Source organism: Aptenodytes patagonicus, chromosome 2 (assembly GCF_965638725.1).
Source record: "Aptenodytes patagonicus chromosome 2, bAptPat1.pri.cur, whole genome shotgun sequence".
In the NCBI taxonomy this organism is placed as follows: Eukaryota; Metazoa; Chordata; class Aves; order Sphenisciformes; family Spheniscidae; genus Aptenodytes; species Aptenodytes patagonicus.
The window spans coordinates 169249055-169268498 of NC_134950.1; the positions used below are offsets into that span (position 1 = coordinate 169249055).

Consider the following 19444-nt stretch of genomic DNA (forward strand, 5'->3'; position numbering starts at 1 on the left):
CTCCCCCCGCCCCCCCGCGCCAGCCGAAGCTCGGTCAGCCGCCGCCGGTGGGAGAAACCACCGAGCGAGGGAAAGGGGGGAGGCTGGAAAAGGGAGGGGCGAACCATCGCGGAGCGGGAGGGGGGACCCGCCATGGCGGGGAGGGCGAGGGGCGAGCTGAGGCAGCGAGGGGGAACACCCAGAAAACGGGGCTCGGGAAGGGGCTGGCCTTCATTTGGAGCGGGGCCTCCATTCTCCAGATGTATTTAGTCGGAGGCAAGCACCTGAGCGGGTTACCTGACAGCTCCCCTCAGCCGCCGCGTTCGTCCCGTGCTGAGGAAAGCACGAAAACCTGACAGAACTGCACCGTAAAAGCGTCTCGTTTCCCGCCCGGGGCGGCGGAGGGGCTGTGTGGGCCCGGCGCCGGTGTTTTCTTTCTCAGCATTTCCTCCTCCCTGCAGAAATCGGTTATTGAAAGTGCTGCTGAGAACATTTCAGCCCTTTGGCTGGCCTGACGGATGGGTGCGGGTGGTTATTCGCCCCTTTTTGGCTGGCTCCGGGGTGGCTTCGGCCGGCGGTGGAGTTCCTCGCCCCGCCTCACTCGGTCCCACCTTGGCTGAAGGAGATTCGCTCTGTCATGGATCGCCAGCGAGGCAAACACCCCTGCAAAATCAACCCCGCACCTACACAGCCGATAGCCCGGCCTTCCAGCCCAAGCTCACCCGGCTAAAGCCATCAACGATGGAGCAGGCTGTGAGGGGGAATAAAAATAGGAAGGATAGCGTGGATTGGGCCTGCCCTCTCCAATTTCTGCCACACCCTTCCTCCAGAAGTGATCTAGTGCCTCCGAAAAACCAACCTGCGTGCGTATTTTGTGCCTAAGCACCCACATTTGTAAGCCGCAGCTGTTGGCAACAGAAAAGCCTTTCAAATACGTTAAGAAGACAAAAGAAACGTGTGTGTGCCAGCGAAAGAGATGCAGGGCTTCCCCAAACAGAAGGAACGTAGTGTTTATTCAGGCTGTGCGCTTACCAGTACAATATAACTATTCTGAGGAGGCTTTGCACAATGGGTGGCAGAGGAAAAGCTGCTTCTGGCAAAGCGGCATCAACGCGGGCAGCACAGCCTCGCCTTTGTCGCGTTCGGAGGATCCAGAAAGGGTGAAGCACTGCAGTTTCATTTATTTTTCCAGCAGAAAGACTTTGTTACCAATCTCAAACCTGCCAAAGGGGTGACGAACGGTGTAAGACACGTTTCTTGTCAGCCAGCAACCCGAAAAAGTATTCCGTTGTGTATCTTCACACAAGGTAAATAAAAGGTAGCGTCTCTTCTCCTTCAGACAAGTCACATTTAAATTATTTGATGCGATAAACTTTTAATGAGATATTCCACAAACTCATTTTACAGCAAGCATAGAGAGTTTTAACCAACATGAGCATTTTTCAGAGATATATTCCTTTCACAGTAACAGTGACACCGAAACCAGTAGCAGAATGCGCTTTGGACGGTTTTTGTCACAAATATGCATGCAAGAGCTTTTTATTTTGGTCTGCGTGGGATGTCACCTGCTCATCTCTCTCATCACGCCCTTCCGCACACGCGCCACACCAAGAGCGGGCGCACAATGGATTTATTCTAGTACAAAAATACATAGGGCTCCTATAAATTACCGCAGGTTGACAGGGTTAGGAGGCACAGAGCTGGTTGGCTTTGGGGCGGGCAAAGAGGAATACATTGATTGTAGAAGCAAGAAAAAGTGCAAAGACGGAAGAGCAGCGGGAGCCAGAAAAAAGCAGCAAAGAAACCCTGAAGTACTGGGCTGCTCTGAAAACCCACAGGGGACGGCGGATGGAGAAAACCTCAGCTCGAGACGGCAGCAGGGACTCGCCCCAGAGAGGTTTTTGTACGAGGGGTGCAGAGAGCTCTCGGAACAAGCGTGGTGGTGAAGCAGCCAGAGAAACGAGGCGTGGTGAAAATCCTCCCTCAGGAACAGCAGGCTAAGCCAAGAGCACGCGTGGCATTAACCCCTTCTCCAGGGGCTGCAGCTTAACGCTGAGGGACGGAGCAAAGGTCGGCGATGGGGACACGCTGCCCCTTCACCAGCTTTGTGGAGGGACTGAGGTAACCCCTGCCAAAGGCTTCAGGAAAGCGCGGAGGACTTTTTCTACAAGATGACAAGAGCGAAGATGGAGATGCCAAAAAAATCCACCCCTCAACTGTTGTTGGCAACTGGAGGGCACGTGCTTCCAGGCAGAGATTATTCTGCCAAGCACCAGTACACCGATACAATAGTCACCCCGGGGCACGCACCAGTGCGCCTCATTTCTGTAAAATATCACTTTCCTCTCCGAAACAGTTGTTTGAGTGAAGGAAGCGTGCATGACTGAGGTCAGGAGCGGCAGAGGAGCTGGCTGCTGCTGGCTGTGCTCCCTCTGCCGGCGCTGAAGCAGGGGACGGGACCGGGATGTTTGAGAGCTTTCCCACCGGGGATGACTTAAAAATCAAGGTCTGAAATGTGGAGTACAAGCTATTCCTCTTCCTGAACACAATGAGCAGTTAGAGTGGCGGGAAAAAACACCCACCCAATCAGCAGGTTTAAGAAGCAGCTCAGTGCAAGGAGTAATTTGCAGAGAACACTTTAGCCCGAGCGTGCTATGCAAGGTAAGAGCGGCATGCTCTCCACTAAAAGCAAAAACATTGTAATACCACAGAATGGTTATTCTGAACAGAAACATTCAGTGCACACAACGGGAGAACTCCTGCTGCCATCGCTCGCTTCAGCCTGGACGCACACCGCAGCCTACGCAGAGCACAGTCTGACTGAGCGAGTGGTGGACTGAAAATTCAGCAGGGGTCCGACCCAATGACACGTGGCACCCCCTAAATAAACACGGGGCACCCTCAGGAAAAGGTGCGCTTCCCTGCGTACCCTGTACGGGTCTCTCCACAACGCTTAACAGATCACCCTCCCGTCCTCAGCGACCCCGCCGCTGGTTTGGGTTCCTGCTGTTTAGTCCCGATTTGAAGAATCCTGTAACGCCCCCCCTCCGCCCCCATCAAAGACCACAGACAACAGCTGAAGGCAGAGTCGCCTTCCCAAACCCGTCACACAAAATATATTCTCAGTAAGGCAAATGGGCGAGTGGTGGTTCCTCATTTATTTACTAGCAGTTTTTGGCCACCACTCGGGTATACCTGCAGTGAGCTTCACTTTATCACCCGCTAGATTTAGGCAGAGTGGTTCGTTTATATTAGCTAACCTCAGCAAAGCTATACCAAGTTCACCTCCTCCAGCCCGGAACTTGCCAGCCGACTTTCCCGATTCAGTTGAGATCTCGGCACCCTCGGGAATGCTGTCCTTGGGAAGAGGAGCTGAAAAGTGGACTGGCAGCAGACGTTTGCGAATGACACCCATGTGGTGGGTCCTGGCTGTCAGCTCCTGCCCAATGTAACAGCCTTTGGTAAAGCTGATGCCGTTCATGTAGGCCAGGTTTGATTCCAGCGGGAGGGCTACTCCAGGAGGGAGATCTTTCACACCTTCGGGAACTCCTAGGAAAAAAGTAAAACGGGTAAACGCGGCAAGATCCTCAGTATTTAAGATTTCTGGAACGTGCCTCCTCTGTGAGTCGTAAAACCAAGAGAACCCCTAAGAAGCAGGGTGAAGTAATGAACTTCCCAGCACTCCGGTTTGGGCCTGAGTGAAATCATTACCCAGAAATGATGTTTACTCTTAAGGGTAAACGGAGAACTGCACTAGAACCTAATTTCATGAAGCTTACGGCACTTCACAACCATGCCGGTGGAAATTCAAGGCACCCAGAACGATGCAGACTCCCATGCAAAGGCATCAACGTACATATCACGCCAAAATCCTTCTCACCCACACCCCACAAGTAGACTTTAATGTCAAAAAGAGTTATTTTCTTCAAAGCTAAAGAACAGCCAACTGTCTGTTAAAGCCCAAGTGCCAAATGTCTGTATAAGCAGTTGTTCTTTTTGTGACCAGTGACACAAAAATAGTATTATTTTGAAGCGGAGCGTTGCACCCAGCTTTCTGCAGCGGCAGAGCAAGACGAGTGCCGGTGTTTCAGGGAGGCGGCACACCACCACAGTCCAGCCCAGCCTGGCCCATTAACAGCTTGCTTTTCCGAACCAGACGGACTCTGGTCAGTGTTTACAAGCAGAGCACCATCGCCTTTCAGGCTGCCGATTAATTTAATCCACTATCTGTGTGGACACAGTGAAATCAACGGGAGCTCTGCGCAGGCACAGGGGCTCCCAGGACCGAGTTCCCTCTCAGATCAAACGTCCGCCCCTTGGCCTCCGAGTTAACTCTGCGAATCCAGCCACGCGTTTTTAGGAAAGTAAGTTAGGGCGTTTCCTTTTCCTTCCTTAGCAACAAGGAAAACACACAGACTGTGCGTAATCCCAAAATAATCGAAATGACTCAAACCGCAGAAGTTTCCTTCTAAGAAAATGAATAATCCTGGTTTTCTTTTGCTGTTAGCGTTCCTGACCCACCGCCCCATAATCTTAGTAATCTTGGGAAACTGTACCCAAATATTGATTCTGCCATCAGGCAGAATTATAACTACCAGATCGCTTTTATCCTCAAAGTAGCAAATAATACCTGTACTTATTAACAAGTTAAACACATTGAGACATACCAATGCGGCTTTTATAATTTATTCCTCTGTCTTATATCAGCGTATGGAGTCTGATAATAAGATGAAACTGTGACAATACATAAATAAATGAATTTCCCAAAATCCAGTGACACAGAGTGCAAAACAGGACTTGGCTTTACCTTGTTTGTACCTGTGCCTGTGGTAATCCTGAATGTTTCCAATACGACTCCCAGGGATAATCTCCGACAGATTTACCCCTTTCTTTGTAATCAGTCTCCAGCCCATGACTTCTGTTCTGGGGTCAGGAGTTAAAATCAGAGCCTGGTCTGCACATTTAGTGAGGGAACTGGCAATGTCTCCAGCCCGCTCCCCGGGGACGACAGCCCACAAAGACAGGTCAAGGCAAGGGGCGATGTTGACTTTCCTCCGGATCTTGTACAGTTTCATATGTTTTTGTATGGCGTCCAGCACGCCGCCGTCGCACTCCAGCAGGATGTGCGGCTCTTCTTCTGGACTCTCGTGAAGCCTAAAAAAGCAACACCTACAAGGTCAGAAAAACAAACCCCCACAGCAGTGGAAGCCAACACGCTTCATCTTGATCCTGGTACGAATCCAGAGATCTGGGGAATTTCACCGAAGGCTGCTGGCGCACACAAGAGCAGCAGTCGGCCCCCCGTAGTGAAATATCTGAACTTTTTCAGCCATCCCTTCTACTTTTTTCTAGCAAATACCGCCCTCACCTCTCCCGGGGAGAGAAATAGGTCTGGCCGTGCAGCCTTCTCTACCACTCACTCTTACCTAAAGCGAGGTGACTTTCAGCAGGAGGAGAAGCTTCGTTCAGCTGTGCCTTCCATTAGCTGCCACACCGTTAACCTGACCTGACAGTTTGCACGAGCCCGATTTTTCACGGACTGACACCACCCCTACGTCAGGCGGCTACACGGTGTAATTATTATGTCACATGGCGTGCTGCGGTGTCGGTGACTATGGCACCTGTGAGACAGCGCAAGCCGCTCGTTTCGGATATGGCCCTGACGTACCCACAGACGCCGCGCCTGGGGCCTGCCCTGAGGGCCGCTTTGAAAATATTAAGATCATTAACGCTTTTCTGCTAGGGTAGCTCGCAGAGACTGCCGCCAGTGATGAAAAATATACAGAGCAAGCGCTTTTCTGCACGTTAATTCATAGAGGGAAGCCAGAGATGCCTTAGAGACCGGAGTGGGACATGGCCGCTGACAGGAACGGCCTGCGAGCACGGAGACGCCCGCCAAGGCCGCGCGCCCCCGTTGCCGTAGCAACAGGACGCCACACCCCCCCCCCCCCCCGGCAGTGGTCTCGCCCAGCTCCCCCCGGTTTAGTCTCACCTGTAGAGGATGACGTCATAGAGGCAGCGGCCCTGGACGTTGAGCGCATGCGCGTAGAGCGCGCGCGGCAGGGCCCCGGCGGGGGGGCCGTCCCCCGCTACCAGCCGCGTGACGTCGTTAGTGAGGAGCCCCTGGAGGAAGGGGGCGGCCTCGGCGCCCCGCACGTCCACCAGCGCCCGGCCCAGCGGGAAGCAGGCGGCGGCCCCGCTCCCCCCGCCCCGCCACAGCCGGCGCAGCCCGGGCACGGTCGTTGCCGCCGCCGCCGCCGCCGCCGCTCCCGCCCTCACCAACATGGCGGCGGGCAGGCCGAACGCCGTCAGAGGGGCCAGCCGCCGCCCGCCGCCGCCGCCGCCGCCATCTTGTGTGTGTCCGCGGGGAGGGCGCCACCTGCTGGCGGGGAGGGGGCGCCGCGGGCCCCGCCCCTCTCCCGCCGGCCCCGCCCCCTCCCGGGCCGCTGCGGCGGTCGCCGTTTGCCGCTCGGTTCTAACGCGCCGTTCCTCGTGTTTCTGCGGGAGCCGCCGGCTGCCCCCCGGCTGCCCCCCGCCCCCCCCGGCCTCGTTCACCGCTCCTGGGGAAAAACCGCTCAGTCGGCCGGTTGTGGGATAAACGGCGGCGTCTGACGGTGGGGATTTCTGCGAAGCGACGTCGCACGGACGTAAAATCCCCGCGTTGAAAGCGCGGAGCTTGAAGGCGCCGTTCCCCCGCCTCTTTAACGGCCGTTAGGGCTGCGGGAAGCGGGCTCCGAAGGGCCCGGCGGGCCCCGGGTTTGGCTGCAGCTCCTCCGGCTGGAATTCATCCCGCAGTTGGGGGGGCGGCCGTCAGTCACGCCCGGCACTGGCCATTGCTTTCCTCGGGTGGTCGCAGGTGGGTTTAAGGCCGACTTAAAAAAAAAAAAAACCTTAAAACTTAAGGTTTAAGGTTTTTTTAACTTAAACTGGGTGTAAGTTCTGCCCCTCGCCGCCGCCGGCACCCGCGGGCGTGCGGCTCTGCGGGGAGTTGGGGGGCTCGGCTGGCCCGAAATGAACCCTGCAAAAAAGCAGCCGTGGGCGTTCATCGGGACAGGCGGTGCCGGTGCCGAGCCCTGGCGCAGACCCACCGAACCCACCCCCGCGAAGGGGCTCCTTTTTCGGCAGCCGCAAATGCGATGGCAGCAGACGGCACGTTCAGCCGGCTGGTCCTCGGGCAGGACCGGGTGTTCCCTGCCTGCCCCGGCAGCGATAACCTTATCGCGCCTATCCCCGCGTGTTGGGGGGACGGATCCGCCGCCGGCGGTGGCGAGCGATGCGACGCTGAAGTTCAGCGCTGGCCCTGCTCGGAGGCGACGCTTGTCGGGCAGCTGCACAGGCAGAGCAGGTGGAGGAATAAAAACAGGCGGCGGATGTGATTCGAGGTGACCTTGGCGTGCGAACGCGCTCTGCCCGGCCGCTGGCACGTGCAGCGCGTAAAAAATGGGGCCGAGGAAACCCGTCTTCCTCTAAATCAGGGCTGAAGATGCAGAGAGCTGATGCCCATCGGGTTTCTTTTTTCCCCTCTCCTTGGAAGTGGGAACGTGCCAAGAGCAGGAGCTGTGCTTTGCTTTTTAGAGGTCCGGGAGAAGGGGGAAAGCCACGTATCCAGAAGCACAGCTGGGCTGAGACTCCAGGGTCCAGCGGGCACCGTGGACGCCACAGCTGGATCCAGCTTTGGCTCTTCTTTGCCCGGTGCCACATCCCTGCTGCACCCGCCAAGACGCAGAGGGTGGCCACCCCATGAGCAGCCCTTTGCCGGCTCTCGATGCGTGCCCGTGCTGCCTCCTAACCACCGCACGTGTTGTATCAAACCTCACAGAGCGTAGCTGAAAGGGTGGCAGTGGAAAGAAAAGTGAAAATGGGAAAGAACCAAGAAGCCAGGCCGAGCCCTTATTTGATTTTCCATTTCCTACAGCTTTTATTCACTTTTCTCCGGGTTTTCTTCTCTTTTAGCACACAGTTACGCTGCCAGTAAAGTAGTATTTAAACGTTTCAGTGGTCAGAAAACACAACTCTGCCAGTTCAGTGCATTAAATCAGCTCAGGGCATGGTTTGAGGAAAGCCATAGTGTGGTCAAGACCTGCAATGCTGAGAGTCGGGGGCGGGTTGTGCCAGCCCTCGCTTGAGTGTGTGTCTGTCTTAACTGAAATTAGGGGACCTGAAACCTGGTCGGAGGGACAACGTGATTCCCAGAGCTTTCCGTGAGCTTAATTTGGCAGACTTTTGGGTGATTCTTCCCTGTCCCCCACATCCCTCGCTCAGCACTGTCTGGATGAAGTTACAGTGACTTTAAACCCCACTAGCACAGCAGGACCTGTCTCCAGCGCGACCAAATCCTCCTGCCTTTGCTCATGAGAGCAATACTGCACTTGGCTGATACTCTCCCCTAGGATTAATACCGTGGGACTGAGAAATGTCATCTCCCTTGCTGGTATTCACGATTGGAGCAGAGGTTGCATCTGACCTGCTGTCCTGGTTTCAGCAGGGACAGAGTTAATTTCCTTCCTAGCAGCTGGTACAGTGCTGTGTTTTGGATTTAGGGTGAGAACAAAGTTGATAACGCACCGATGGTTTAGTTGTTGCTGAGCAGTGCTTACACTAGTCAAGGACTTTTCAGCTTCCCATGCTCTACCAACTGAGCAGGCTGGAGGTGCACAAGAAGCTGGGAGGGGGCACGGCCAGGACAGCTGACCCCAACTGGCCACAGGGACATTCCATACCATGGGACGTCGTGCTCAGTACATCAACTGGGGAAAGCTGGCCGGGGGGGCCGCTGCTCGGGGACTGGCTGGGCATCGGTCAGCGGGGGGTGAGCAATTGTACTGTGCATCACTTGCTTTGTGTATTATTATTATCATTTTATTTCAATTATTAAACTGTTTTTATCTCAACCCACAAGTTTTTCTCACTTTACTCTTCCAATTCTCTTCCCCATCCCACCAGGGGAGGGGGAGTGAGTGAGCGGCTGCGTGGTGCTCAGTTGCCAACTGAGGTTAAACCACGACACCTGCTGTGCTTCGAGCAGCAAGCGTGGCATTACGTGGACTTGTCTGCTGTGTTTAAAGTTCCCAGACATGGTCGCTGATCCTCTCCTTCCTGCCCTCTGAAGCCACAGTCTCAGCTCAGCAACTGAACGAAAAGGAAAGCATGATAAAAGCAGTCTGTGTCCTCAGTTCTCTTCTCCGTCTCCATGCTTTGAAGGCAGTTTAGGAGCATCAGAATGCCTTGTTGGCAGGGGGAATTTTGAAAAGCCAGTTCTCTGCGATGCTCAGTCGACTTCTGCTGGAGTCTCTGGCGTAAAATATCTAAAGTTATACTGGGAAAACAGCTCTCTCCTTTATGGGATTCATCCACCCAAATGTGGGCATCCACACCCGAGGGGGCTGGGCTCCTTTGTAGGTGATGGAGATGAAAACACGCTTTCAGGACGCTTCGTTTCGCCCTGAAGCCTCTGCGTAAACTGAATCACATCAGCTGCACCGAAGAAGTGCCTGTTCTCCCCATGGACTCCCAAGTGGTCCTGGGGGAACCAGCTCTGTGCAGGCACGTAATGGTAGTGGAGATCAGTCTCTCCTCTGTACCTAAGGCTCTCCACGTCACGGTGAGACCATGAAAGCTTCAGCTCCCTCTTGTTCATGATACTGCACCCGTGTCAGCCCGATGAATCGTCCCCCACCAGCTTTGTCATTTCTAGCGGTGTTTGTGGAAGGAGAGCTGGCGGCACGGGGTGGCAGGGCGACAAGATGCAATATCCCCGGTTAAGGCCTATCCAAAAGGGGACATCCCCCGAAATCCCCCCTCGGTGGAACATCCCTCACCCAGGCAGGTGTGTTGGGGCAACTCAGAAACCCTTCTCAGAGCTAAGAAAATGGTGAAAAAGGGCAGAGATTCTCTCTCTGTTCCTCACCAGTCCCTGGGCAGTTGCACAAGCTGCCGGCAGCCTCTTGCTCCATCAGTTTTCCGCTCTCTGCTCTCCCACCGCCCAAAACCCTGCCATGTTTGGGACTTGCTGGCTGCCGCAGCAGCAGGACAGCCCGCGGCTCCCACCCGCAAGGGCTCTTCCTCGGCGTTTATTCATCCATAACTCAGCTGTGGTAGCATAAAGCGGGGATAACTGCTGTCTCTGCAGCCAGCCCTGCGGGTTAATGCCAGTATAATAAACTAATTTTCTCCAGCTTTTTCTGGGGGTGGTAAGCACGAACTCTCATCCACGAACCCACGTGAGCTGCAGTTATTCAACCCTAAGCCTGTGCGTTAAGTACTCCCCAAGCTGCGCTCCAGGAGCTCAGTCGCAGGCAGCCAGCAGCCGGGACACGGGGCTGCGGTAAACCATAGCGGCACTTCTGGCACGGGGACAATATCCCACAATCTTGGAGAGGAAAACACGGATTGTGGCTGGCCTGGGCAATGCAAAGGCCAGTGAGGATAGGGGGAAATTGCAAGGACAACAGCCTGGACGCAGAAATAAAGCAAAGTGGCAGCTGAGTTTGCAAGGAGTGAGTCTGTGCACCAAAGGGGCTGTTCCGTGCTAGCAGGGCTGGAAATGAAGGTAAAGCTGTTATTAGCATTTCCCTAGGGGGAGTGATTAGGAGCTAGTGAGATGCTGTTGACAGGAATACTGTCTGCAGCGCGGAGCAGCTAATGAAAAAGATGGGTCTTGTAATCCCAGAGGGAGTGGGACGCTGGAGAGTCACTGGTATTTTTAGCCTGGCTTTCTAAAGAAATGAGGGGTTTTGCAATTGCTCTGTGTGTTCCCAAAACACAGGCAGATGGAGGCAGCTTCTGCCATTCCTCCTTCCTCTGAGCATTAGACTCGGGGGGCTCCGTCACCCTCTGGCTCTGCCCTCCCTCCGTGGACACTGTCCCCGCCATGCTCTCCAGCAGCAGCAGCAATCTGGAGGTGACCTGAGGACGAGAGATGAGGCTGCTTCTCACTCACTTACTCCTCACTGATGTCAGTCGCCTGAGCCATCGGGGCAGAATGTGGCTGCCTGTGGGTTGGGGCACAGAGACCTCGAGCAAGCCTGGCAGCGAGGGGTGAAGGTTGCTGGTGAGGAAGACTTGCTACAGGGTTCATTTCTGCATGACTGTGGCTAGCACCCGCGTCAAGCTAAGGTCAGCCACCCATGGGTGCTTCTACATCTGAGTAAGTCTGGTACCAACACAGCAGCCAACAGCAAGGACGAGTTTACCCTGTTCCTCAGACCTTGCTGGTTTGAAGGACACCTAGTTATTTAGCAACGTTTTTCTTTCTTTGGGGTGTTTTATGTAGCACTGCAAAGGATGTGACTTACGAGGCTAAAGAGCTTCTGACTATTGACCCTCCTTGCGGACTTGTTAGAGGATCCTGTTCTTTGTCTCTTGGTGGGAGCTGGTCCTGCTCATGCCCAAGAAGTTGTAAAGGTACCACAACTGCCAGAGAAACAGAAAAAAAACACAAGTTTCTGTCCAGAATAAGACTCTTTGGACAGGGGTTGTGAGTGAACGTGCCTGTCATTTAATGGGAGGAGCAAAGACTGAGGCCGTTCGGAAAGGCAGGCTTTCTCACAAGTGCTTTCCCATCATTTGCTCAGCTTGAATCATCAGTTTCTCCCAGACTCTCCAAAGTTTTCTTGCTTTTGAAAGTACAGGCTTTCCTAAGCAGTTTCAGCTCCGTGCCTGAAGGAACTGTAGGCAGTGATTCATCAGAGAGACAACACATCCCAAACAACTAGAAGGTCAGCTACTTCTTAAGGCAAAAATATTTTGCAGTGATTTATAGCCGTATCTGGGAAAATAGAGCTCTTACATGGCTAAAACAGGCAAATAATGGATTGAGAAGAATTTCTTGTCATCAACACTCAGCACCCTTCTCACGGAAACACACACGCTTTACATACTGTAACAAAATGTAAGTTTTATTCCGTTTTATTAGTAATGGATGTGGAATAGCCAGCTGAAGAGTTGGACTGATGTATCTTTCTCTTTTGACCAGTGTTTAATATTCTAACTACAGTCCAGATGTGACATTTACACTGAAAAATACTTACAGATTCAACCTCATACTCAAAAAATTTCTAGTACAAATACAGTTAGTACATAAAGAAATGAACAACAAAAAAAAATGACAATCCCAGAAACTTCATAACAGCACAGACTGGTTATGGCCTTGAGTTAAGTTCAAGTATCTCCCAGTGGAATGCAATGCAAGCAACAAGGTAATCTGGCTTTTACGTGGGACATTCCTGGCCCTGAATGGTAAGAATAGAAATGTAAGTGTGGGCACTTTATCCGACCAAGTTTAGCGAGAGAGTCAACATTTATGATTAGTTCAGCTACAAAGCTAAACCTGTCTTGTGTGTGAACAAAACTACTAACCCGTTAAAAAAAAAAAAAGCAAAGCATTAATTATACTACTGGCGTTTCTTCCGTGGCTGACGCTGCCTGTCGTCTAATTGAAATTCCTCGAGACACCGGTTTAGTTTGTAATGGTTGTGATGGGTTTTTTGCTTGTGGTTATGCTTATTTTGCCTCTCTATCCTTTTCCTTCCCAAACTGACCTGATAAAAGAGGGGACTTTTGCTCCTGCCCCGAAAGGAGTCGCTCCTGCAGAGACGTTAACATATGTCCGTCGCCTTTGTGGTGATGACTCGGTGGAAAAGACACGATATCCTAAAGGCTTTAGAGGCCAAGGGGTGCAGGAGGAAGGGGGGAAGTGAGCAACTCAGTATACGTAATAATAATAATAATAATCCTTTATATTTCTAGGGCCATCTGACTCATGCTGGCTCCTGTGTGCAGCTCAGATGGGATCTGGGAGAACTGGGATCCCTCCTCCCCAGGGTCAGAGGAGTCAGCAGTGTCCTCCAGGCTGGCTGGGACCTTGCAGGCGACTTTGCATCTCTCCCAGGCAGCCCGCAACACCGGAGCAGTCCTGTCGGGAATGTGCCCCTGTCCTTCTGTCCCTGTCAAAACGCTTGGAAAACATGGGAAAGCAAGATCAGCTTCCATTTGCAAAGCATTTTATGCAAAGAAGTGTTTCAAGCCTGACAGATGAGTGGGGCCGGCTGGAAGGACGGCTGAGAAAGCTGTTGCCTTGTCTCCCTGCCCGACGAGGAGGTTGTGTTGATTGCCCAAGAGTCTGCTCTGGCTCTAGTACTTGTCAATATTGCAGTTATTGACTCTCACTACGGAAAACTGTGTGTGCATGTTAAATGTGAAGGTGACACCAGCCGGGAGGAGGCTGCAAATCTGCTGCAGGACCAACTGATCATTCAAAACCCCCTTGGCACACTGGGTCTGTGGTGTGAAAATAAAAAGGCAGTTTGAAGGAGGGCACAAGATCCTGGCCGTACAAGCACACGTCTGCAGAGGGGGGGCAATCCCCATGCCTGCAGAAGATGGGGTTTCGAGGAGGACAAGGGTGGCGGATGGGTGCATGAAGAGGAGCAGGGTGGAAAGCTGGCCCGAGGGCCAGTGCTGCCGCACCGCTGGGAAGACATGGACTGGCTGGTGGTGACTCAAAGACACAAAGGAAAACCATGCTGGAAAAGCAGCCCTTGGAGATAGGTTGATGAGACTGGAGTTGTTTAGCTTAAAGCAGACTTGAGGAGGATGAAAACAGTCTTCAAACACCCAAAAGCTTCTGCAGACATTAAAGGCATGAGATGTTCTCCATGTGTGCTGAGGAGAGGAGATGCCAGGGGTTGCAGCGAGGGGGGTTTGTGTTAGCCATCAAGGAAGCATTTGATGGTGGCAAGTTGGTGAGAAGATCCATGGTCTTTTCCAGCCCTGTTGCTCTAAGTGTCTCTCAACCTGCAGCCATGGAGCCCAGGGATCTCCTCCCATCGGGCACTGACCAGCTATATCGTTGGGGCAGGGGGTATAGCCCTGCTGTATAAAATGGGTTTAATGAGCTGATCAGCTCCCTGTGACCAGGTTCCGGCGTTTCTGGCTTAAAATCTGCCCCCGGCTTTTTCGACGGTGAGGCGTTTGCTAGGACAGTTTCCTGAAGCAAGAGAAAGGGAGGCACATGCCCATCCCTGCGTTTGGTGACTTGCTGGTGAATCTGCAGGTCAGCGGGAGCCAAGGGGCTGGTCTGAGTCATCGGGAAATGCTCAAGCCATGACTGGGGCTGAGGGAGGTGTCGCTGGTATGGGCAGGAGAAATCCCAAATCCAGACTCCTGCACAGCACAGTGCCTTCCGGCATTGCATGGGAAGGACAAGTTCATCCGGGGCTGTGATATTGCTGCTCATCTCAAAAGAATCAGAAAAACCCAGGCAGCATCCAACCATCGCTCTCCTCAGGGTTTCCATCCTTCCCTTGGGATCGTGACTTTAAATACACGCTGTTTCTCATGGGACACAAGGCTGGTGATAAACGAGAAGTCACATCGATGTGGAGGACAAGCTTGTGCCCTGTAATTACTGGGGAGCAAACTTGCACCCAGCAGCACCTCTGCTCCCCTCCCCAGCAGCCCTGGGCTGTGGACCTGCGTGCATTTACCTTCATGATAGCACCACTGTCAGCAACCAGCCTCTCTGCATTGTCTGGCACAGCCCCAGCCCCGGAGGAGAACACGCTCCCGCACGCGGGACAGGGACCAACAGCGCAGTTGGGTGTGTTTGTCTCCCCACCACCGTGGTGTGAACTCTCTGAACCTTTCATTCAAAATTCACAGCAGAAAGGCCATCCCTTCACATGGCAGATGTGTGTTACTCCCAACCATTGCTGGTGGGGGGATGCACCGATCCTCCTCCTGGATGCGGCTGTCCGTTTTTGGGGGGGAAGATCTCTAGCAGTGAAAGCGGGCAGAGCTCCAGGCATTTTACTGATGGACCAGGAACCCAAGGACCAGGAACAAGCCTGAAAGTGTTCCCCAGACTGTTATGCAAAGCCATACTGAATACTTGTAGCTGGATACCTCATAGGATGTTTCTTTGCTTTCTTTTTAAACCTTCTTTTTTGCTGCCAGCAGTGTTCTTTAATGGCATGGCACAGCTCAGGCGAGGTTACCAGGCGCTGAAGGCAATACCCAGGTGTTTCATACTGGCCAAAGGGCCTGACCGCCTGGGGAACAGGCATCCTTGAGGCTTTCAGAGACCAATCTCAAGGACATGAGAAGTCACGTAGATCCAATGGATAAGAAATACTGGCATGGGGACCTGCATGTGACTTTGGGTGGCTGGCATGGCCCCAAGGGAAAAGCTCGGCGCAGGGACAGTGCTGTGTTTGGTGAGGATTTACTTTTGTGTTAGGTTTGATCTTAAAGGCTCTGCCTGTTTGAGTTCTCCAGAGTGGTGAATCAACCGTTGGACTCTCGGGAGGTTGCGAGAGCATCTGCCAAGCCACAGGCATCTTGGGAACATCTCAGGGATGAGACCTGCTCTGAGATGTGGCAGAGTGGGGCAGTGACTAGTTTCAGCCTCTGCCATTTGGCAGGAGATGCTCCCTGTGCTCCCAGTGAGGAGGTTTTCTTTCTATTTTGTGTGGCTGGAGGGGAACAAAGCCACAGACCCGCAGCTGTGCAAGAGACACAAGATGAAACCACCCTGACAAAGCATGTCCTCAGCACTAGCAGGAACCTTGGAGCTCAGCAGCTTGGTTTTAACATGCCTCCAGACTCCTGGAGCTGTATGAAAACCACCCTAAAACCAAGCCAAGCTGAAAAAGCTCCCCATTAACTAGTGAAAAACTTCCTGCTACTGTCCTGGTCCTGTCCCCACTGAAGCCAGATCTTCTGTTAAGCCCCCCCAGCAAGTGTGTGAAACCTGCCAGCTCCCCAGGGGAGGCTGGAGGCTAGAAGCCCAAAGGCTGCTCCAGATGAGATCAGCCGTAGTCCTGGACCAGCCGGGTTTTCCCAGGGAAGGTGGAAGGCTGTAAAATTACCAGAAGGTTGATATTACATTTATATATATCTCTATGTCTATATTCACACACACATGTTCATATGTGTCTGTATATATACGTACATGTACACACACACGCATCATATACACACTATGCATAGATCTGCCGTCTGCCACTATTTATAAGGGTTTGATTAAACAGAAAAACAAATCTGCCAACACTGATCTTCCAATCCCTGCTGACATTCAGCAAATAAAGAAGTCTAAACCCTTTATGATTTTGTTTTCCTGGTTGCATAAAGGCACTTTCTGATGATGTGAAGCAGCAGTTTGTTAAAAACTCTGTAACTGCAACGATTCCCATCACATCTGTAGCAAGCGCTACACAGGCACTGGTGTGACACAATGTCACTGCTCGCTCCTGCTGCGTAGTGTTTGATCGTATTTGCGTCTTGCTTCGATGCAGAGGAATAAAAGACGAAAGCCTTCAGCGCTGTGCTACGCTTTTAGGTCTCCCTGTGTAAGACAGTCGCTGTGTTTCTGTCCCAGAACCTGATGTGGGTGCCAGCTCATGGCTCGCAGCATCGAACAATGCCTTCGTTTCCAGCGGTGCCCGTTAGAGCATCTAACAATTCAGGCAGTACATCAGCTGTGAGCACGTCATGAAGGTTCATGCCATATGTCAGTTGTTTTCTTATCAAGGGATCAGAAATTAATTTTGATTAAGGACATTTAGTAATTAAACGCTGCCTGACCTACCCCATTCTAGCCTCGCCGTGCAGGAGGGGAGCTGCTCGCTGTCAGCCTGACTTCTCTCCTGAGCCACCAGCAGCTCCGCTTCCCATCACAGCGCGTTGTACAGTCTCTGTTGGGAGCTCCAAGTGGTGACCGAAGGGGTGGGTGATGCGGGGGTTTGCTGTTGCTCACCGGAGGTTCCCAACTGGAGAACGTGTTGGAAACGGGGAATAAATGTCTTTTGTTAACGCACTGGAAGACGGCTCTAAATTGGTCTGAAACTCCTTTTCTCTCTTGACTTCCATACAAAAATTGAGGCTGTGCCCTGTGAAACGAACGCAAGACAATACCGAAAAACAGAAACAAACCAAAATAAAAACCCCACTTACGCTGCCCTCTCTCCTTTTAGACGAAGCTATATCCATACAGACGTCTTTCCATCTTTACTGCTTGAGCTCCCTTTCTCCAAGCAGGCCTTGGGTTTAGCACCTTGTTTCTCCTGGGCGGTGTTGGCCCTGTTCTGCTCTACCACCGTGCCACCCGAGGCGGGACTGCTGGTTCGTGAAGGTTGCGTGTTGGCCTGGGTGCTGCTGTAGCTCTGAAACGCTATGTCTAACTGCTCCTGGGCCACTCGCAAGTGTTTGTGAAGGGTGGACAAGTCTGCCGGGAGGTTCTCATCTGGGCTGGTGCACTGCTGCTCCTGAGCGACGTTAGCCAAGTTCTGCTCATGAGCCATCAAGCTGTTGGGGATCTTGGTGGGCTTCTCCGATTTCACTACCAGGTTGTACTCGGGAGGGCAGGAGATGTTCTTTGGGTAGGCATAGTTGTAGGGAGGCTGCCTAAAGCTGTTGATTTTCCGGTTGCGAATGGCATCTCGGATGGTCCCAAACCCCAGGTGAAACATCTCACACATGTTCAGTAATAAGCACAGGCAGCTCACGACGTACATCACCAGGAGAAAGATGGTCTTCTCTGTTGGCCGGGACACAAAGCAGTCCACAGTGTGAGGGCAAGGGACTCTGTTGCAGACATAATAGGCTTCTACCTCAAAACCATAGAGCAAATACTGCCCTATCAAAAAGCAAACTTCAAACGAAGCTCTGGTAAGTAGCTGGAAGACATAGATTTTCATTAGTCCTTCTTGCTGGATGCGCCTCCTCCCGTCGTGCTTTTGTTGCTCTTTGCTCTTGGGCTTGGCTTTGGCTTTCTCGTGTTCTGCTGTGTCATCAGAGATCATGGGCTCCTCTTCGTCAGCCTCCATCGGGTCCTCCATGTTGCGCACTGCCTGCCAGTTCAAAGCAAACTGCTTCTTCTTCTTGAATCCCTTGAACTTCTTCTCCTCCTCCGCCGACCGGGCGATCCTGTGGATGGCATAGCCCAGGTACATGACCGAAGGGGTGGATATCATGATGATCTGGAAGACCCAGAACCTGACGTGTGACAGCGGTGCGAAGGCATCGTAACAGACATTGTCGCAGCCGGGCTGCTTGGTATTACAGGTGAACTTGCTCTGCTCATCGGAGTAGATGGACTCCCCCCCCACTGCTGTCAAGACAATGCGGAAGACGATGAGCACGGTGAGCCAGACCTTCCCCACGAAGGTGGAGTGATTGTGAATCTCTTCTAGCAGGCGGGTTAGAAAGCTCCAGCTCATGTTGGTCATAAGGGCTACTCAGTTATAACCTGCAGGAAGAGGGGGAAGAAAAAAACATAGCTGTAAGTTAACATCTGCGGCTGCAGTCAGTGATATGGCTGTGACATTGGCACATCTGTGACAGATGAGCTCATTTGAACGCAAAGAGGCACCCTTCGTTGCTGCAGCCTGTCTCCCCAGGACCTGTGAGGGACCATGACGTGGGGCTGACCCCCGCAGCACTGGGGAATGAGCCGTGGCCAGGGAGGGGACGTGCTGCACCACCGTAATCGGAGGCAGGGATACCTGGTGGTACAGGTGTCGTGGTTTAATTTCAGTCGGCAACTGAGCACCACGCAGCCGCTCGCTCACTCCCCCCCACCCGGTGGGATGGGGGAGAGAATTGGAAGAGCACAAGTGAGAAAAACTCGTGGGTTGAGATAAAAACAGTTTCATAATTGAAATAAAATGATAATAATAATATGATAATAATAATACACAAAGCAAGTGATGCACAGTGCAATTGCTCACCACCCGCCGACCGATGCCCAGCCAGTCCCCGAGCAGCGGCCCCCCCGGCCAGCTTTCCCCAGTTGATGTACTGAGCATGACGTCCCATGGTATGGAATGTCCCTTTGGCCACTTGGGGTCAGCTGTCCTGGCCATGCCCCCTCCCAGCTTCTTGTGCACCTCCAGCCTGCTCAGTCGGTAGAGCATGGGAAGCTGAAAAGTCCTTGACTAGTGTAAGCACTGCTCAGCAACAACTAAAACATCGGTGCGTTATCAACTTTGTTCTCATCCTAAATCCAAAACACTGTACCAGCTACTAGAAAGGAAATTAACTCTATCCCTGCCGAAACCAGGACAACAGGATACACACAGAGTCGTAACACAGCAAGCCACAGCACCTACTAGATTCACTATTACCTGCTTTGTTGCTTGTTTCAAGACGTTGCTCAGCTGTAAGAAGGGTTTGGGTAACTAAATTGAACGCAAGGCACCATGGAAGCCACCTAGGCACGAAAAGATGCTTAACTTGTGATAATCTCTTGCTTGCACATCATGAGCTCGAGTGCCTGAGCTGAAAGCGGGAGTAGGGGATGTTGCCCACATCACAAAGACTTGCACTGCTGAAATATGTTTAATTAGGAAACCCAGAAAAATGCAAAGAATCAGCAAAAGAATGGGAATATTTATGTTTACAGGCCGATGGCCCTTTTAAGTTCCTTCTGAAAAAACAAAACAAAACAAATGTTTAATCAAATGCA

General features: G+C 52.5%; 2 protein-coding genes across 4 annotated transcripts in view; both read right to left on the minus strand.

The window, feature by feature from the left end:
- Nucleotides 1–973: 973 nt before the first annotated feature.
- On the minus strand, nucleotides 974–6264 carry IBA57 (iron-sulfur cluster assembly factor IBA57). The gene is made up of 3 exons (XM_076332066.1): nucleotides 5972–6264; nucleotides 4787–5133; nucleotides 974–3528 (listed from the first exon to the last, which is right to left on the minus strand). Exons 1-3 carry the CDS (start codon nucleotides 6262–6264, stop codon nucleotides 3137–3139), a joined length of 1032 nt encoding a protein of 343 aa, XP_076188181.1. The 3' UTR covers nucleotides 974–3136.
- Nucleotides 6265–11855: 5591 nt separating this feature from the next.
- The window catches only part of GJC2 (gap junction protein gamma 2), a 34968-nt gene continuing 27379 nt past the window's right edge, over nucleotides 11856–19444 (minus strand). For all 3 annotated transcript variants that reach the window (XM_076332067.1, XM_076332069.1, XM_076332068.1), the window contains exon 2: nucleotides 11856–18226. In XM_076332067.1, the coding sequence (XP_076188182.1) occupies nucleotides 16959–18206 (1248 nt within the window). In that variant the 5' untranslated portion in view covers nucleotides 18207–18226 and the 3' untranslated portion in view covers nucleotides 11856–16958. The remainder of the gene's footprint in view (nucleotides 18227–19444) is intronic.

Bases quoted from the DNA above. Each gene is read 5' to 3' on its own strand.
- IBA57 (XM_076332066.1), bottom strand. From the start codon at position 6,264: ATGTTGGTGAGGGCGGGAGCGGCGGCGGCGGCGGCGGCGGCAACGACC. The intron at 5,134-5,971 runs GTGAGACTAAAC...TTGCTTTTTTAG, and splicing joins TATGACGTCATCCTCTACAG to GCTTCACGAGAGTCCAGAAG. The intron at 3,529-4,786 runs GTAAAGCCAAGT...CTTTTTTCCTAG, and splicing joins CAGGCACAGGTACAAACAAG to GAGTTCCCGAAGGTGTGAAA.